The sequence below is a fragment of the Scyliorhinus canicula genome, chromosome 21 (genome assembly GCF_902713615.1).
Source record: "Scyliorhinus canicula chromosome 21, sScyCan1.1, whole genome shotgun sequence".
Classification (NCBI taxonomy): domain Eukaryota; kingdom Metazoa; phylum Chordata; class Chondrichthyes; order Carcharhiniformes; family Scyliorhinidae; genus Scyliorhinus; species Scyliorhinus canicula.
The window spans coordinates 63,080,338-63,097,499 of record NC_052166.1 but is presented as its reverse complement, the minus strand read 5'-3'; the positions used below and the strand labels follow the sequence as shown (position 1 = coordinate 63,097,499).

The following is a 17,162-nucleotide window of genomic DNA, read 5'->3' as shown; positions in this document are numbered from 1 at the left end:
CTCATTAATAAAGCCCAAAATACTAGGTTCTTTATTAACTGCTCTCTCCACCTATCCTGTCTCTACTTATCTACACACATACACACCCAGGGCCCTCTGCACCTGGACCCCTTTTAGAATTTTAAGACTTGGATTTGTAGAGTACCGTACCATATTACTCATATTTCCCAAATAATTTTGCATGGAAATAACTTGCATTTATTCCTGCGGCATTTTTAACAAACTGGGGATATGCTGAAGTTCTTCACAAGACAATGAGGATGTTGGAAAATGAGGCAGCCAATTTGCACACAGCAATCTCCCAGAAACAGTAATGAGATAGAGACTAGGTGGTGTTGGTCAAGTGATAAGTACTGGTCAGGATACAGGCACTCTCTTAAAACAGTGACACAGGATCTTCGACATCCACTTCAGTGGGTCAGCAGCGCCCTGGTTATATGTTTGATATGAAAGATAGCACACCTCAATAGTGTAGCACTCCCTCAGTACTGCAGTGGAGTATCAGCCCAGATTGCATACTCCAGCACCTGACTTGGAGGCTTGAACCCATGAGAATGTCATCACTTATTCGCTCTTGTAATGTTTCCATGCCGATTTGCCTCAATATGGTGTGCAAGGTAGTTTCTACCCGCAGACTCCCATTTTAAAAAAAAATTTGTTCTTAGGATGTGGGCGTCGCTGGGCTGGACCAGCATTTGTTGCTCTTCCCTAATTGCCCTTGAACTGAGCGGTTTGCATGGCCATTTCACAGGGCGTTTAAGAGTCAACCCGCATTGCTGTGGATCTGGAGTCAGATGTAAGCCAGGCCGGGTACGGAGAACAAATTTCCTTCCCTGAAGGACATTAGTGAGCCAGATTGGTTTTAACGACAATCGACAATGGTTTCATGGTCACCATTGCACATTTAATTCCAGATTTCTTTGATTGAATTCACCATTTGCCGTGGTGGGATTCGAACCCAGTTCTGCAGAGAATTACCCTGGGCCTCTGGATCACTCGTCCAGTGACAGTACCACTACGCTGCCACCTCCCCTCATGGCCTCCCCTAGTTTATAAGGTTTTTTTGGGGGCACCTTAAATTCCTTATTTAGCCAAAACACGGCCACCAATCTTAACTAATCACCACTCAGCTACCAGCACTGTCTAAATGAAACTCCCATGTATCACAGCCATGCACCACAGCCTATACCACGGGTTTCAACATCCGCCATTCTTGTCCACTGATCTTGCCATGACCTTGCCCAAGCCTACCTTTTGCAACCCCCTTCATCCTACGAACCAGCATCTAACCTCAGTTATTCCTACTCCTTGCCCCACCCTGGAATTTCTCCCCCACCGCCCCCAGCTTACCAAATCTGTCCCCGCCTTAGTTAGCCTGCTCAAAACTTACCTCCACCACTGTACATTCACTGTCCACCACCACCCCTCCTTGCCGTCAATTCTACTCTCTTGACTCTGATGTCCTTGGAGATACTTCATTGGGTTAAAGATGCTACTTAAATGCAAGTTGTTACTGTTGATTCTCTTGTGTATGATTAACGGTAGAAACTGAGTTGAACACTTAACCCAAATGCAGAGTAAATTAACCAACAAGTTGGACATTTATTTTGACACTACAGATGCGACCATAATCCTCCAAGGATTCAGGATTTGTCTTGACATCAGCCCTGCCAGAATCCTAAAACCAGCCAACATATCATTCACAAAATCTTTTTTTTTTATATAAAGGATTTCAGGTTTGTACATCTGCACACTTGGGAAGGTTTTATCTAACATAATTGAAAACCCTCGTGAAAAATGACAAAGCAGTGTTAATTTGACTGAAAATTAAGACCACAAATGAACCAGATTTCCTCTCGTGAGAGGACGGTATGGGCAATTAAGGATGTAATGAGGCTCCTGTGAAAGCCTCAGTAGTGACAAATTGATTCCTGAGTAGCCTGCCACTGTCCCATCCTTCATTTTTTTAAAACCGAAGTGCAGCTCTTCCCAGTTGCACCAGACGCTGTCCCAAAGATACTGGCTTAAAACAGCCATTTTTTAAGGCAAGCCATTTTTCTCACCAGGCCAGGGATCCTTGATCAGCCAGGCATGCATAGTATTGGGATGTCGCTCCTGTGCAGGCACTTAGCAAGTAAAGGGGGGCAGCCAAAGAAGGGTACAGCACTGGGAAGGTATAGAGAAACAATGTCTCTCATTGGTATTGGGCACGCTGGAGAGCTGCATTGGACATCATGGAGAGTTGAGGATTAATCATCAAACTTCCTTGCAAAGAGAAATGCTTCTGCAAGGAAATAGCGATTGGGCAAATAATCGACCATGGATGATGAAAAAGTATCTTCTGCGGCTAGGGTACTAAACATAGGCAGAGGAGTAAATTCTCTATTGCACAGAAAAATAACAGTTGATTGAACTAGTCTGCAGAATATTCAAGAATAGTTAAGTCACAAGGGCTTGATAAAAGTAGCAATGAAGTAAACCATTACGACTCCATAACGTGATTAGGCCATGCTCAGGAACTGCTTCTAGAATCATAGAATCTCTACAGTGCAGGAGGAGGCCATTTGGCCCATCGAGTCTGCACGGCAGCATGGTAGCATTGTGGATAGCACAATTGCTTCACAGCTCTAGGATCCTAGGTTTGATTCCCGGCTTGGGTCACTCGGAGTCTGCACATCTCCCCGTGTGTGCGTGGGTTTCCTCTGGGTGCTCCGGTTTCCTCCCACAGTCCAAAGATGTGCAAGTTAGGTGGGTTGGCCATGATAAATTCATGGTGTCCAAAATTGCCCTTAGTGCTGGATGGGGTTACTGAATTATGGGGATAGGGTGGAGGTGTTGACCTTGGGTCGGGGGTAGGGTGCTCTTTACAAGAGCCAGTGCAGACTCGATGGGCTGAATGGCCTTCTTCTGCACTGTAAATTCTATGATAACCTCAGAAACAGCACCCTACCAATGCCCACTCCCCCCGCACTATATCTGTAACCTCACCTAACCTGCACAACCCTGGACATTAAGGGATAGTTTTATCATGGCCAAACGACACCCACATATCAGGCAAAAATGATAATAAAAAGATTATTTCTCAATTAAGATCACGACTAAAACCATTCACTATTATACTGTTTGTGGGACCTTTCTGTACACAGATTGGCTGCAATGTTTTTAATCATACATTACATACAACAGTGATAGCAGTTCAAAACCAGAAACATTTTATTGGTTGGAGAGTATTATGGACGCCCTGAGCTCGCATAAAAGCACGACCTATCAGTGGTTAATTTGCGTGATTGATTTCCTGCGCACATGGCGAGATTATATTCCTGTCTTCCTACCAGGACCGACATTGTCGGACCTCAATCCGAGTCAGCAGCTTGGGGAGGGAACAAATTAAGCAGCATAAATGAACACACCATGGCTGCTAGCACGGACTCCAACACAATCCTGCTTCATTCACTGATGGTTATTTAAGACCATACGACATAGGAGCCGTGGTAGGCCACGCCACCCATCGAATTCACTTCGCCATTCAATGAGACCATGGCTGCTCGGATTTAATTCTCAACTCCACTTTAGAACATAGAACTACCTTATCTTGATAACGTTCGATTCCCTTACTTTTTAAAAATGTTTTTGTTTAATACATTTAGAGTACCAAATTCATTTTTTCCGATTAAGGGGCAATTTAGCAATCCACCTACCCTGCACATCTTTGGGGTTGTGGGGGTGAGACCCACGCAGACACGGGGAGAATGTGCAAACTCCACACGGACAGTGACCCAGAGCCGGGATCGAACCCAGGACCTCGGCGCCGCGAATCAGCAGGGCTAACCCACTGCGCCGCCCTTGCCGTAAACATACTTAAGCATCCAGCCTCCACAGCCTTCTGCGGTAAGAATTCCACAGATCTATCCTGCCCAGCCCATTGAGAATCTTTTGTGTCTGAATACAGTCACCTCTCATTCTTCTAAACTCCACTGAATACAGGCCCAACCTACTCAACCTCTCTTCATAGGAAAATCCCTCCAGACCTGGCCTGGGATTTGCAGCGAATGACAAAGTGGATATGATTTGTTTACATTCTTATGTTCAAGAGTGTCAAAAAGTTGAAGGGTTTGGGGGCAGCACGATGGCACAGTGGTTAGCACTGCTGCCTACGGCGCTGAGGACCTGGGTTCGAATACCGGCCCTGGTCACTGTCCGTGTGGAGTTTGCAGATTCTCCCGGTGTGTGTGTGTTTGTGGGTTTCACCCCCACAACCCAAAAGACGTGCAGGGTAGGTGGATTGGCCACGCTAAATTGTCCCTTATTTAGAAAAAATAATTGACTGCTCTAAATTTAAAAAAAAAGTTGAAGGACTTAGGAGTTTAAATCATCTCCAAGAAAGTTAGAAGGGTCCAACTACCGTTCGCAATTTTTACTTTGAATCTTGCCAGTGGGATTCCCTTTGATTGGGAGGAAATCAGATCTGCATAACAGCAGTGGTACTCTCTCTCTCTAACTACTAAACAAAATGAAAATGTTTATCACAAGTTACGGCAGTTTTAAAAATTACTTTCATCACTTGGCTGACTTGCATCGATTCCCGTTCCAGATATGTCGAGATTTTCAAATTTTCATCCTTGTATCCAAATTGCTCCACAGCTGAGGCCCTCCCCTCTTTCTGTAACTTCATCCAGCCCGGCAGGCCTCTTGGGATCTCGGTGCTCCTCAAATTCTGGCCTCGTGCACTTCCCGGATTCACGTCACTTCACCACCGCCGCTCCAGCCTTCAACCGACTGGTTTCTGAGCTCTGAGATTCCCACCCTGAACCTTGTCGTCTCTCTCTCTCTCCTCTCCTTAAAACCCACCTCTTTAACCAAACATTTTATCCCCCTGGCCTAATGGGTCCCTACGTGTCACATTTTGTTTGGTATCACTCCTGTGAAGCACCATGGAAACCTTTTGTTACATCCAAGGCGCTCCAAAAATTCAAGTTGTTGTTGCCGCTGAGTCAATCGCAACAACGGTGACGTCAGAACAAGTGAGGGGGTGAAGAATTTACACGGGAGCCGAATGTCCGAGAAGAAGGGGGGGGGGGGTTCAGCGATGGTATCTCTTAAAACTGAATCGTTAGCGTGCCAGGAGAGTCATTTTACATAAGTTATTTTATTAAGGATTGAGATGATTTACAGGACTGAGTAATCATTATTAACCATTAAAGATGTATTTTTAGGACATTGCAGTAATAAGTAATCAAATGGGATTTAAGATAGCTAACTTGACCAAAAGGACATTACTTCTGATATCTTGTCTTTGTGAAACAATACAAGGTGCTGGTTCTGTTGTTCTGTTTCTCACAAACAGTCAGCGCAAGCTGCTGGGATTGTACACAGCTGTCAGGATGAGGATCAATCATGCGCTGCTTGCAATTCTATTGGGTGAAGATTAAACACTGCTTGCGATTCTATTGGATAAGTTTAAAAGTAGCAGCTTCAGGGATTGGATCGCGTCCAACTGGGGTGGGCTATTGATTTCTGAACGTTGTATAAGTACTGTGCTCTGGTCTTTGTTCAACAGAACACGTCTTGGCCGATATCCAGTCTGTTCCCCATATACATGTAACAAGCTTGATTAAATAACCCATCATTGTCCAGGTTGTCATGTTTGTTCCTCTCTGTACTGAGCTCAGCCACAGGGAATAACCCACATGGAAGCTGACTCAATACAAAGGTCTTGAAACTGCTCCTACAACCGTTGCTCACCAGCTGTTTGTTGTGCTGCTCTGCGACTTGCCTCTCTCGTGGCAGTATGAGTGTTGTTTGCCGCCTGCGATTGTGGCCCCTGTACCCCTTGACCTTCTGCTTGGCGGGCAAAATGTCACCAGCGCAATAGACCTGCAGCGCACCAGCTAAAAGGAGTTCCAATTATAGAGACCAAGTTCTCCCTTATAACCAATACATGCTCAACATTACAGAGAGTGGCTTAGTTCGTCACCAACTGAATCAGTTCCTAATTAACCCAATTCTGCACATGTAATTTAGCTGTAATTACCGTGATTAATTAATGTGTTACCACAAATAGCAGAACAATTATACGTCCAAAAGTTCATAGCCACAGGATTGGAGTTACTAATTTAAACACATGAACAGTTGACTGCGTTGAAGACAGGTGCTGCTTCATTCTTCCCTGCACTTTCCAGTGTCATCCAGGAAAGGTACAGAAGAGCAGAAGACCAGAATCTGTTCGCAGTTGCAGTCAAGTCAATGGTACAAAACCATGGCTGCGACGGAAGTAAATTTACAAAGCAGTTGCTGGCACAAGAAACCCCTTTCAGCAAGCGTCGTCCATTTCTCATCAACCAGGTTGGAGTAACCCATCCTCATCATGTGGAGGGTGATTAATTCAAAACAGCTCGACATCAAGGACCTTAATTTTACCAGCTCCGGGTAGAGGAGGGCTGGAAGGCGGGGGGGGGGGGGGGGGGGGGGGGGGGGCTGCTAAAATTCCAGGGGTCTACATTGGATTGGCTCCCTTATTCGTCCACAGCTTGCAGCCTTTTACCGACAGCGTGACCAGACGTTGTGATTGACAGCGTGACCAGACGTTGTGATGAATGTACAAATTTCAGATATATTGTATTAGATGTATTTGGTGAAGTTACGGTTTAAAAGATTGGGTCAGAGTTTGATTGACTGCTGCAGTTATGTTCTGAAAGAATTCCTAGTTTGAAAGGCAAGTATATTTTAGGAGCTGGGTTACAATTAGCCATTGTAAAAAATCTTGGGGGAATGCTTTGTTTAAGGGAGTCAGTTTTCAGCTTGGCGAGATAACATTATTGCTGCATGGAGATAAGGCAGCAAGCTTTTTGAGAAAGCATTTTCAGTTCAGTTCTGATCTGGCTGAAGCTGTGTGCACAGTGAAACAGTTCTGCTCGCACTGTAAATTAGTAAAATAGATTAACGGTGTTTTAAGCAGCGCAGACTTGTCTGAGGACTAGGGTGGATCTGAAACAAGTCAATTGAAACAGCTTTGAAGTCATACAGCCAGAGTTCCTGGATGAGTCTGACTGGGTTCAGGTCTGTTCTATAAAGCAGTGTTAAGAGATCTCGTTCTCAAAGAATAACTCTGTAAAACAAGGATTCCTCTGTGACATTGGTATTTGAGATGTATTGACTAGTATTGTTTAAGGGGAATTGTAAGCTATTTTTGGGTGTGATGTTAAAAAGGTACCTTTACATTACTCGCATAGTAAGAAGTCTTCCAACACCAAGTTAAAGCCCAACAGGTTTATTTGGAATCATTAGCTTTCGGGGCGTAGCTCCTTCGTCAGGTGAGTCTACGTACCTGACGAAGGAGCTACGCCCCGAAAGCTAGTGATTCCAAATAAACCTGTTGGGCTTTAACCTGGTGTTGGAAGACTTCTTTCTGTGACAGCCCCAATCCAACACTGGCATCTCCACGTCATTACTAGCATAGAATGAAATATTTTAAAACAATTTTTTAACATGCTGCAGACTTATGGTCTTATTACCAGCATAGAATGACATTTTTTTTAAAATCCTGCAGAATGTTTTTTCATTTGAGTTTAGTGGCGGCCAATAAAAGCAGGAGTGATATTTTAGTGCTGCTTGTTACCTTCTACGTGGCTTCTTTCTTTATTGATTCGCTACGAAATGAGGAGTGAAGTTGAAAATTTGGGCAGCACGGTAGCATAGTGGTTAGCACAATTACTTCATAGCGCCAGGGTCTCAGGTTCGATTCCCGGCTTGGGTCACTGTCTGTGCGGAGTCTGCACATTCTCCCCGTGTGTGCGTGAGTTTTCTCCGGGTGCTCTGGCTTCCTCCCACAGTCTAAAGATGTGCAGGTTAGGTGGATTGGCCTGTGTGTCCAAAATTGCCCTTAGTGTTGGGTGGGGTTGCTGGGCGACAGGGATAGGGTGGCAGTGTTGGTTTGGATAGGGTGCTCTTTCCAAGAGCCGGTGGAGACTCGATGGGCCAAATGGCCTCCTTCTGTACTGTAAATTCTATGATTCTAACAAGCAATATGCAACATTCCTACAATTGTGCTTAAGTGTTATCTTGGCAGTTTAAAGGTCTTGCTCAATAACACTTTATATTTCTGTCTGAGCAGGAGCTGTAATGTGTTCTTAGCTTCAATTCTGCAACCCTTCACTGGACAGAGGAATTTAGATGCCAACAAGGGGAATAGCAAGTTGAGGCCCGAAAGCCAATTTTCATTTATTTATCATGATCTACAAGGCACAAGTCAGGGGTGCGAAGGAATAAACTGCAAATGTCTAGTTGAGTCCAGCTTTGACAACAATCAAGAAGCTCAACACCATCCAGGACAAAGCAGTCCACTTTTGATCAGCACCCCAATCACCAAGTTATACAGACCCTCCCTCCGCCACTGGCGCACAGTGCGCACCCTACAAGATGCATTGCAGCAACTTGCAGCGGCTTCTTCAAAAGCACCTTCCACATCTCCCACCTGGAAGGACAAGGGCAGCAAACGCAGAGGAACACCACCACCTGCAAATTCCCCTGGAAACATGACTTGGAATAATTGTATCGCCATATTTTCAGAATCGTTGGGCAACAGTTTATAAAGAGCAACAGTTCAAGAAGGCAGCTCCCTAACCCTGACTAAGGGCAATTAGAGATGGGCAGCAAACACTAGCCTTGCTTGTGGTGCTCACTTTCCATGAATGAATTTTAAAAAGAAATGATTTGTGCAACCGGCTCTGGAACAAATTCAGACGTATTGGTTTTTTTTTTTCCGTTTTTGGAGCGCTGTTGTGGTGCGTTCTGGGTTGAGGAACTAGAAGCCTTAGTTCTGAATAAATCATGCGGCGTGGAAGAAAAACGAGAGTCAGCTTGCCATTTTATACAAGCAGCAAACTATATCAATGACATTAATTGAGGTTGCCACAGATTTTGTATTTTCGTGCCAAGTCAGAGCTAAGCTCAACGTGTCAAGTTTAGTACACGGCTACATTCAATAAAACCATCTCCAGGCGGACTGTTCTTCGCAAATTCCCACACCTCCATCACCAAAGCAAATGACCAATGTTGTTTGGGGAGAAACTTGCTGTGTGGAGATGGGCAGCCACATTGCCCAGTAACAACAGTGACTACACTTCAAGGAAGTAATTCACTGGCTGCAAAGTGCCATGGGACGTCCCAAGGTCATCAAAAAGGCAAGTGTTTTGAAGAATGAAACGCTCCTCAAACCCTACAAGGACTTGTGCAATAGCGACTTCCCACTTTGGGCTGAGCAGGCAGATGGCACGGTCCTCTTTTTGGTCCGGACCATTGAACCTCATTAACGTCAAACACTTCAGCGCAGGTGAATACCCATCTGCTGTCCAATTTGCTCATCACTAATGATTGCGTTGAGTTGGTGTCTATCGAACTTGTTTATCTTGGCAGCTGTGAGCCAACCAAGTGGTGCGAATGTAATCAGCTTCTCCACATGACTGATCACAGCTCTTTAACTACAAAATGGTAGTTATGCAGCCGAAAGGGTTTGGAAACGGGTCTTGCCCCAATTAAGGTTACTGCGGATCGTACAGTCTTAATTGATATTAAGGTTGTCCCACAGGAGTTGGGCTAAAATTTTATTTTCCAGCACTGAATTTCCAACGTTTTTCTTGCCAAGCGAAGCTTGAAGCAAGGTTATTTCAGGGCACTCCGGGTTCAGCTCCAACAATCTGCTCACAAGCTGGACAAGGGCTTTTTTCATTCACCCAGTTTCCATTTCTCCTGCACAATATTGAGAATTCTAAATTTACCTTTCACTTTACAAGTAGAATTGCTAATCCTCCCCTTAGTCATGGGTTGTCCTTTGTCTGAAACCACTGATTTTGTCCAAACTATTCAGGACATGATTTTGAATTGGCACACTGTATAATAATTGCGCACAGTGTGCCAATTTAAGCACATTGGAAAGAACCAAACGCTTGGTGTTAATACATTCAAAAGCCTTTTCAATACAGTGGGAAAGAAAGTCTTGGCTTCATCGCAGCTCAGTTGGCAGTATTTCCACCTCTGACCCTCTGGGTTCAAGATCCATTTGAGGAACTAAGCACGGAATTTCATTTAACGCCTCAGCGCTGGACTGGGCGAGTGCTGCATTGTCAGAGGTGTCGTCTTTTGGGAAAGACATTAAAACCAAGGCCTTGCCTGCCCGTCAGCAGGATATTAAAAGATTGCACGGTATGCAAGTAGCCCTGTGTTGCAGATGGCACCTCATTTTCTGGTATGCGCCTGCTGCTGCTCCTCTCCTGCACTCTTCATTGATCCAAAGCCGATTCCCTGGCTTAGTGGGGGGATATGCTGAGTCACGAGGTTACAGATTGTGGTTATATACAATTCTGCTGCTGCTGATGGCCCACAGCATCTCATGAATGCCCAGTTTTGCTCGATCAATTCAAAATCTATCCCATTGAGTGTGGCAGTAGTGTCACCAACATCATGGAGCGTATCCTCAATGTGAAGACGATTTCATCTCTGCAAGCACTGTGCAGTGGTCACTCTAAAATTACTGTCAAGGGCAGATGCATCTGTAACGGGTAGATTGGTATGGATGACTTCCATTGGTAGGAATAGTCCTCCTTTTGGCTACCTCGCCACCTGCCGCAGATTCGGCCTAGCAGCTTATTCTTTACGACTCGTCCAGTTCCAATCATTAGTGGTGCTACCAAAGCACTCTTGGTGCCGAGAGTACATTCTGTGCCCTTGCCACCTGACATGAAAGAATACTGATTCGTCAGCTGAGGTATTGTGGGGGAGAAGGGAGGTGTGTGTGTGTGTGGTTGGGGGGGGTGGGGGGGATGTTGTTACAACATGTGGTAAGCAACAGGAGGTTTCTTTGCCCAAGTTTGACTAGACGCCATGAGACCTCATTGGGACCAGAGGCAATGTTGATGGCTCCCTGGGTAACTCCCTCCCAACTGTATGCCACTATGCATACCTCTTATTAATCAGTCCTGCCGGTGGGTCAGGACATATCCAAGGCCGGTGATGGTTCTGTCTAGAGCATTGTCTGTACGGTATGATTCCATGAATTTGACTATGTTAGGTTGCTGTTTGACTAGTCTGTGGCACAGCTTGACCAATTTTGGCACAAACCCCGATACATTAACGAAAAGCTATTTGTAGGGTCGCCAGGGCTGGGTTTACAGTTACCATTTCTGGTACCAAGGTTGATCTTGGGTGGTCCACCAAGTTTCATTCCTTTTTGTTAAGACTTTGTAGCGGTTTGATATAACTGAGTGGGGTGGTCGGCCATTTCAGAGAGCAGTTAAAGAGTCAACAAATAATAATATTTATTAGTGTCGCAAGTAGGCTTACATTAACACAGCAATAAAGTTACTGTGAAAAGCCGCTATTCGCCATATTCCGGCACCTGTATGGGTACACTTGAGGGAGAATTCAGAATGTCCAATTCACCGAACAAGCATGTCTTTCGGGACTTGTGGGAGGAAACCGGAGATCACGGAGGAAACCCACGCAGACACGGAGAGAGCGTGCAGACTCCGCACAGTCACCCAAGTCGGGAATTGAACGAGGGTCCCTGGCACTATGAAGCAACAGTGCTAACCACTGCGTTACTGTGCCGCCACATATTGCTGTGGACCTGGAGTCACATGTAGGCCAGACCGGGTAAGGATGGCAGATTTCCTCCCCTCAAGGACCTTAGTGAATGAGGTGTATTTTTGCTACAATGGTCCCTATCCTTCCTCAGGAAACGAAGGAACTTTGGCATGTCCACATTAACTCTTACCAATTCTTACAGATGCACCATAGAAAGCATCCTATCTGGCTGCATCACAGCCTGGTATGGCAACTGTTCGGCCCAAGACCGCAAGAAACTTCAGAGAGTCGTGAGCACAGCTCAGTCCATCACCCAACCTGCCTCCCATCCATTGATTCCATCTCCACCTCCTGCTGCCTGGGGAAAGCAGGCAGCATAATCAAAGACCTCTCCCACCTGGCTTACTCACTCTTCCAACTTCTTCCATCGGGCAAGAGATACATACTCACGCTTCCAACTTCATCCATCGGGCAGGAGATACAGAAGTCTGAGAACACGCACAAACAGACTCAAAAACAGCTTCTTCCCCGCTGTTACCAGCCTCCTAAACAACCCTCATATGGACTGACCTCATTAACACTACACCCCTGTATGCTTCACCCAATGCCGATGTTTATGTAGTTACATTGTGTACCTTGTGTTGCCCTATTATGTATTTTCTTTTATATCCTTTTCTTTTCACGTACTTCATGATCTGTTGAGCTGCTCGCAGAAAAATACTTCTCACTGTACCTCGGTACACATGACAATAAACAAAATCCAAATCCATGATCACTATAACTGAGACTAGCTTTTAATTTCAGCTCCAGTAGAATGTTCAAAATTACAAAAATGGCTTTGACCAGACTAAATAAGGAGGACCTGTGTCCACTGGCAGAAGAGCCAGTGACCAGAGGTCGCAGACTTACGTTCATTTGAAAAAGGAACCAGGGACAAGATGAGAACTTGTTCCACACTGTGAGTTTAGATCTGCAAAGCACTGTCTGATAAAGCACGGGAGAAAGATTCGAAATAACTTTCAAAAGGGAATTGGATCCTGTTTGAAGGAGGGAGGTTTGCATGGATGTGGGAGTATGGCGAGATGGACAGCACTGTCAAAGAGGTGGCACAAGGGCAATGGGAAAATTGACCACGCTGTGTGACTCTACGAAGCAGCTCTGAAGATTTCTTACCTCTCTGGAGATTTCCAGATGCCGTAAAGCGAAATGCAGCCCTTGCTCATGGCTTCCGAGCGACACGTACGCATTTCCCAGACTCCAACAGGCTCTCCCTTCTCCGACCCTGTCCAAACAACCAAAAATAACGTCTTAGTCCCCGGTTTCGTGGCAACGGATCCCATTGTGCAGTCGGAGATTAAATTAAGCGATTCTCAAGTTCTCCTGTCATTAAAAACAGTTGCTACCACACCCTGGTTTTCTCAGACGTTGGGGAAAAAAAACATTCTACAGTACTAGGTTTAAACTCGTTCATCCAGGCATAACTCTCTGTAACAAAGTTTTTCACCATTAGAACTGAAACAGTACTTACCTTTTGCTGCACAAAGAAAGGCATTTGTAAATTTGATCGGGTTAATTGCCTGAATGAGAATACAGGGCTATTTTCATAACTGTGTCCAACTGTGTTTTATTGCAGAAAGACGGATTACAGGACAGCAGCTGAATTTCTAATTCAGAACAGGGTTGAAAGGTACAAGGATACATATGTCTGGATCCAAGTCAAATGTTATGGAACAGGTGGTGTCGGGGCCTTGGCATTGTCAACTCAAGATATACTGCTGGTAGAGAATGTTCATGGTATGTTAATTATACGTTAAGGTACACAGGTGAAGGGCATTTTTAAATTAGGTACCGGGAGCATGTTTAAATGGGGGGGTGGGACTCCCCTGGTTATTACAAAGAGTATTATAGGGGAGCAGTCTTTCAATAGTGCAGTATTTGTCATGTTCACCTAAAACAGGGGTAGTCTGCAGTTTGAGATTGGTCAGAAATATCATAAATAGGGTCTGTCAATTCGTCATGGAGGTCTACAGCACAAAAATGGCCCCTCGACCCATGGCATCTGCACTGGAGAAAAACAACCACCCAAGTCAATTTGCTTTATTGGTAGTCAAAAAGCATATAAAGAGGGGATAGCTGGGACACTGGGTATGTGTGAGGAGAGCTGCAAGATTGGACAAAGTCAACAAACTTTTTTTTTAAGAAACGCTCAGCGTCTTGGTTTTGACGACACCAACTGTTAACAAAAGATGTTGAATGTGAGGTTAGATTATGTACCTTGCAGGTTTGCTTGATTGAAGGAGCCCAAAGCTTTTCCACCATAAGACATAAGTCAGGAAGTGTGATGGAATACTCTCCACTTGCCTGGATGAGTACACCCCAAAGGCACCCAGTGAAGGTTGACACAATGTAGAACAGCTCACTTGACTGACAACCCATCAACCATTAAGTGCTCACTCATTCCAACACCGGTACACAGTGGCTGCAATACGTGCCATATTCAGGATGCACTGCAGGAACTCATTAAAATTACATGGACAGCACCTTGCAAATCTGCAATACCCACAGTCCAGTAAAATCAGAGCTACAGGCGAAGGCTGTTCCTTCACTGTCACTGAGTCAAAAATCCCAGAACTCCCTCCCGAGCAGCACTGTAGATGTACCTACACCACACAGACTGCAGCGGTTTAAGAAGGCAACTCACCACCGCCTTCTCAAGAGCAATTAGGGATGGACAATACATGCTGGCTATGCCAGCAACACCCATGTCCCATGAATGAATTTTTAAAAACACATCTCTTGGTATATCACAAACTACAGATCAACTGAAATCACAAAAGACACAGTTAAATGTTGATGATAATGCGTTTTTTCAAGATAACTGGTAAAATCCTTGGTACAACGGATTGTCAGTTTGACTAATTGCGACTGTAGACGACCTTCTCTGCTGCTAGTGATTGTCCCACAACAGAAAATTACTAATAGGTAATGACTTATTAGTCAGCCTCATTAATCATGCAACTTTCCTGTCAACAAGAAGGACGCTGAATTTTCTTCTTTTCTATGCTTGTCACATCTTAATACATCTTTTGATGATGAGCAATTCAACATGTGCGCCATCCAATCCCACAGGATTACCCGCACTGATTCCCTTGTCCCCAAGAATCCTAGTTGGACAGGTTGAGGAATGGCAAATTTATAGATTTATAGAATCCCTACAGTGCAGAAGGAGGACATTCGACCCATCAAGTCTGCACCGATCCTCAAAGAGCAGCCTACTCCCCTGCAACCTTGTCACCCCACCTAACCATTGGTCACTTAGGGGCAATTTATCATGGTCAATCCAGCTAATCTGCACATGTTTGGACTGTGAGCGGAAACCGGAGCACCCAGAGGAAACCCACGCAGACACGGGGAGAAAATGCGAACTCCACACCAGACAGGCGCCCAGGATCAGACTCGAACCCGGGTCCCTGGCGCTGTGAGGCAGCAGTGCTAACCACCGTGCCACCCTGAAGGATATTGGAGAAGCAGATAGGTCTTTATGGCAATCGACAATCGTTTTATGGTCACCTCTTAGACTTTTATTCCAGATTTTTATTGAATTCAAATTTCACCATCTGCCATGGCGGATTTGAACCCAGGTCCCCATGACTCTGGGTCTCTGTCCAGCGATAATACCACTACGCCACTGCCTCCCACAAGGGAAAACTTAGCTCCAGGGTCTCTGTCCAGCGATAATACCACTACGCTACTGCCTCCCACAAGGGAAAACTTAGCTCCAGGGTCTCTGTCCAGCGATAATACCACTACGCCACTGCCTCCCACAAGGGAAAACTTAGCTCCAGGAAGACTCACCTTCTCAACACACTCATCGACATTTGGAGAGGAGATGCTTTGGTGTTGTTTTAAACACCGTTGAACACGGTTCAAAGTCTTACTCTAGTAATAAATACATGTCACTCCTCGAATATAACACTTAATTTGCTCATCCTACAGATCCCCATCCCTGCTTCAATTTCAAACACCAGTATCTTATGCTGACGGTCAACATGTCAGGACCCAGACCATGCAACCAAAACAATTCAAGTTTGTCATATTTTCACAAGTACATCAAGCCGTGGTGCAGCCGAACGTTTGATATTGGCTTCACACGTCCGAGGGAGCTTTTGGTTACAGTTGGGCTGGACACGGGTCACCGTGCTAGAGGCCAAGCCCTTCAGGGCTGCCTACAGGCTGCACACTACTCCAACCAGCACGAAGTGAAATGCTGTCAAGTAGATGAAACGTGCAGAAAATTAGGGAGGCACGGTGGCAAAGTGGTTAGCACTGCTGCCTCACGGCGCTGCAGACCCGGGTTCGACCCCGGCTCCGGATCACTTGTCCGTGTGGAGTTTTCACATTCTCCCCGTGTCTGCCTGGGTCTCAACCCCACAACCCAAAGATGTATAGGGTAGGCGGATTGGCCACGCAAAATTGTCCCTTAATTGGAAAAAAAAATAATTGGGCACTCTAAATTTATTTTTTTAAACAAAATGTGCAGAAAATTAAATTTGATGACCGTAAAGCTTCTACCCACCTCACACTGCATCCACCCACTATACCTACCTACCCCCCCCCCCCCCCCCCCCCCCCACCCCCACCCCCACCCCCCCATCAACATCTCAAATTGCTCATGGGTCTGGTTGCCACTTGGTTTAGTTTAATGAACTGGATTAATTCAAATTGTCTTGATTTGCCTGTTGACTAGATTTCAAAACCAAAGTGAACCAAAGTGACTTGATTCTTGTTGCATAATGCTGGACTCCCAATTGGTTTTCTGTCCAGATGCCCAGATAACCATCCACTCTTCAATCATTTGCATCCCTGTGTCATCTAGAAAATTGATGCGCGAATTAAGAACCAGAATGCCGAATTAGAACAGAAATCAAGAAACAGATGAGAGTTAACCGCATCGTGTTACTAAGCAACTTGCGGCTCGGTGCAAAAAAAAACTCAAACCAGACTGCCAGATGGTGATGCTGCAAGAATGACAAAGCTGTCGAGTTTGTTTTGAAAGATCAAACGTCTTAAGTATTGTAGAAAGGTTTCAACAGTGCTGCAAAACGAAATGGCAAAAATTGGGTGCAGGCTCTGTCCTTTTATACTCACCCTGTCTGGCAGGGTGATTCTACTCTTTTTCAATTATTATTCTTTTCAATTAAGGGGCAATTTTAGTGCGGCCAATCCATCTTTGGGTTGTGGGGGTGAAACTCACACAGACATGGGGAGAATGTGCAAACTCCACACAGACAGTGACCCGGGATCGAACCCTGGTCCTCAGCGCTGCAGGCAGCAGTGTTAACCACTCCCCCACCCTCCTCCCCGGGGTGATTCTTCTATAATGATCAAGTAAAATCTGCTCTGCTGAACTGCTGCCAATGCACCCAATTGTCAAACTCTGCTGTCACTGGCCATTTGATTTATTCCAGAAAACTGAGCCTTGTACGAGTGTGCAATTAAAAGAAATACAAATTTTAAGAACCCTCGATCCTCTATAATGATCTATCAGACAGTTTGTAGTTATTTCGAAATATACAGGGGCCTTG

General features: G+C 45.2%; 1 protein-coding gene across 4 annotated transcripts in view; it reads right to left on the bottom strand.

The window, feature by feature from the left end:
• gpsm1b (G protein signaling modulator 1b) overlaps positions 1-17,162 on the bottom strand; it is a 283,643-nt gene that overhangs the window by 117,466 nt on the left and 149,015 nt on the right. For all 4 annotated transcript variants that reach the window (XM_038782318.1, XM_038782320.1, XM_038782319.1 and 1 more), the window contains one exon: positions 12,751-12,859. In XM_038782318.1, the coding sequence (XP_038638246.1) occupies positions 12,751-12,859 (109 nt within the window). The remainder of the gene's footprint in view (positions 1-12,750; positions 12,860-17,162) is intronic.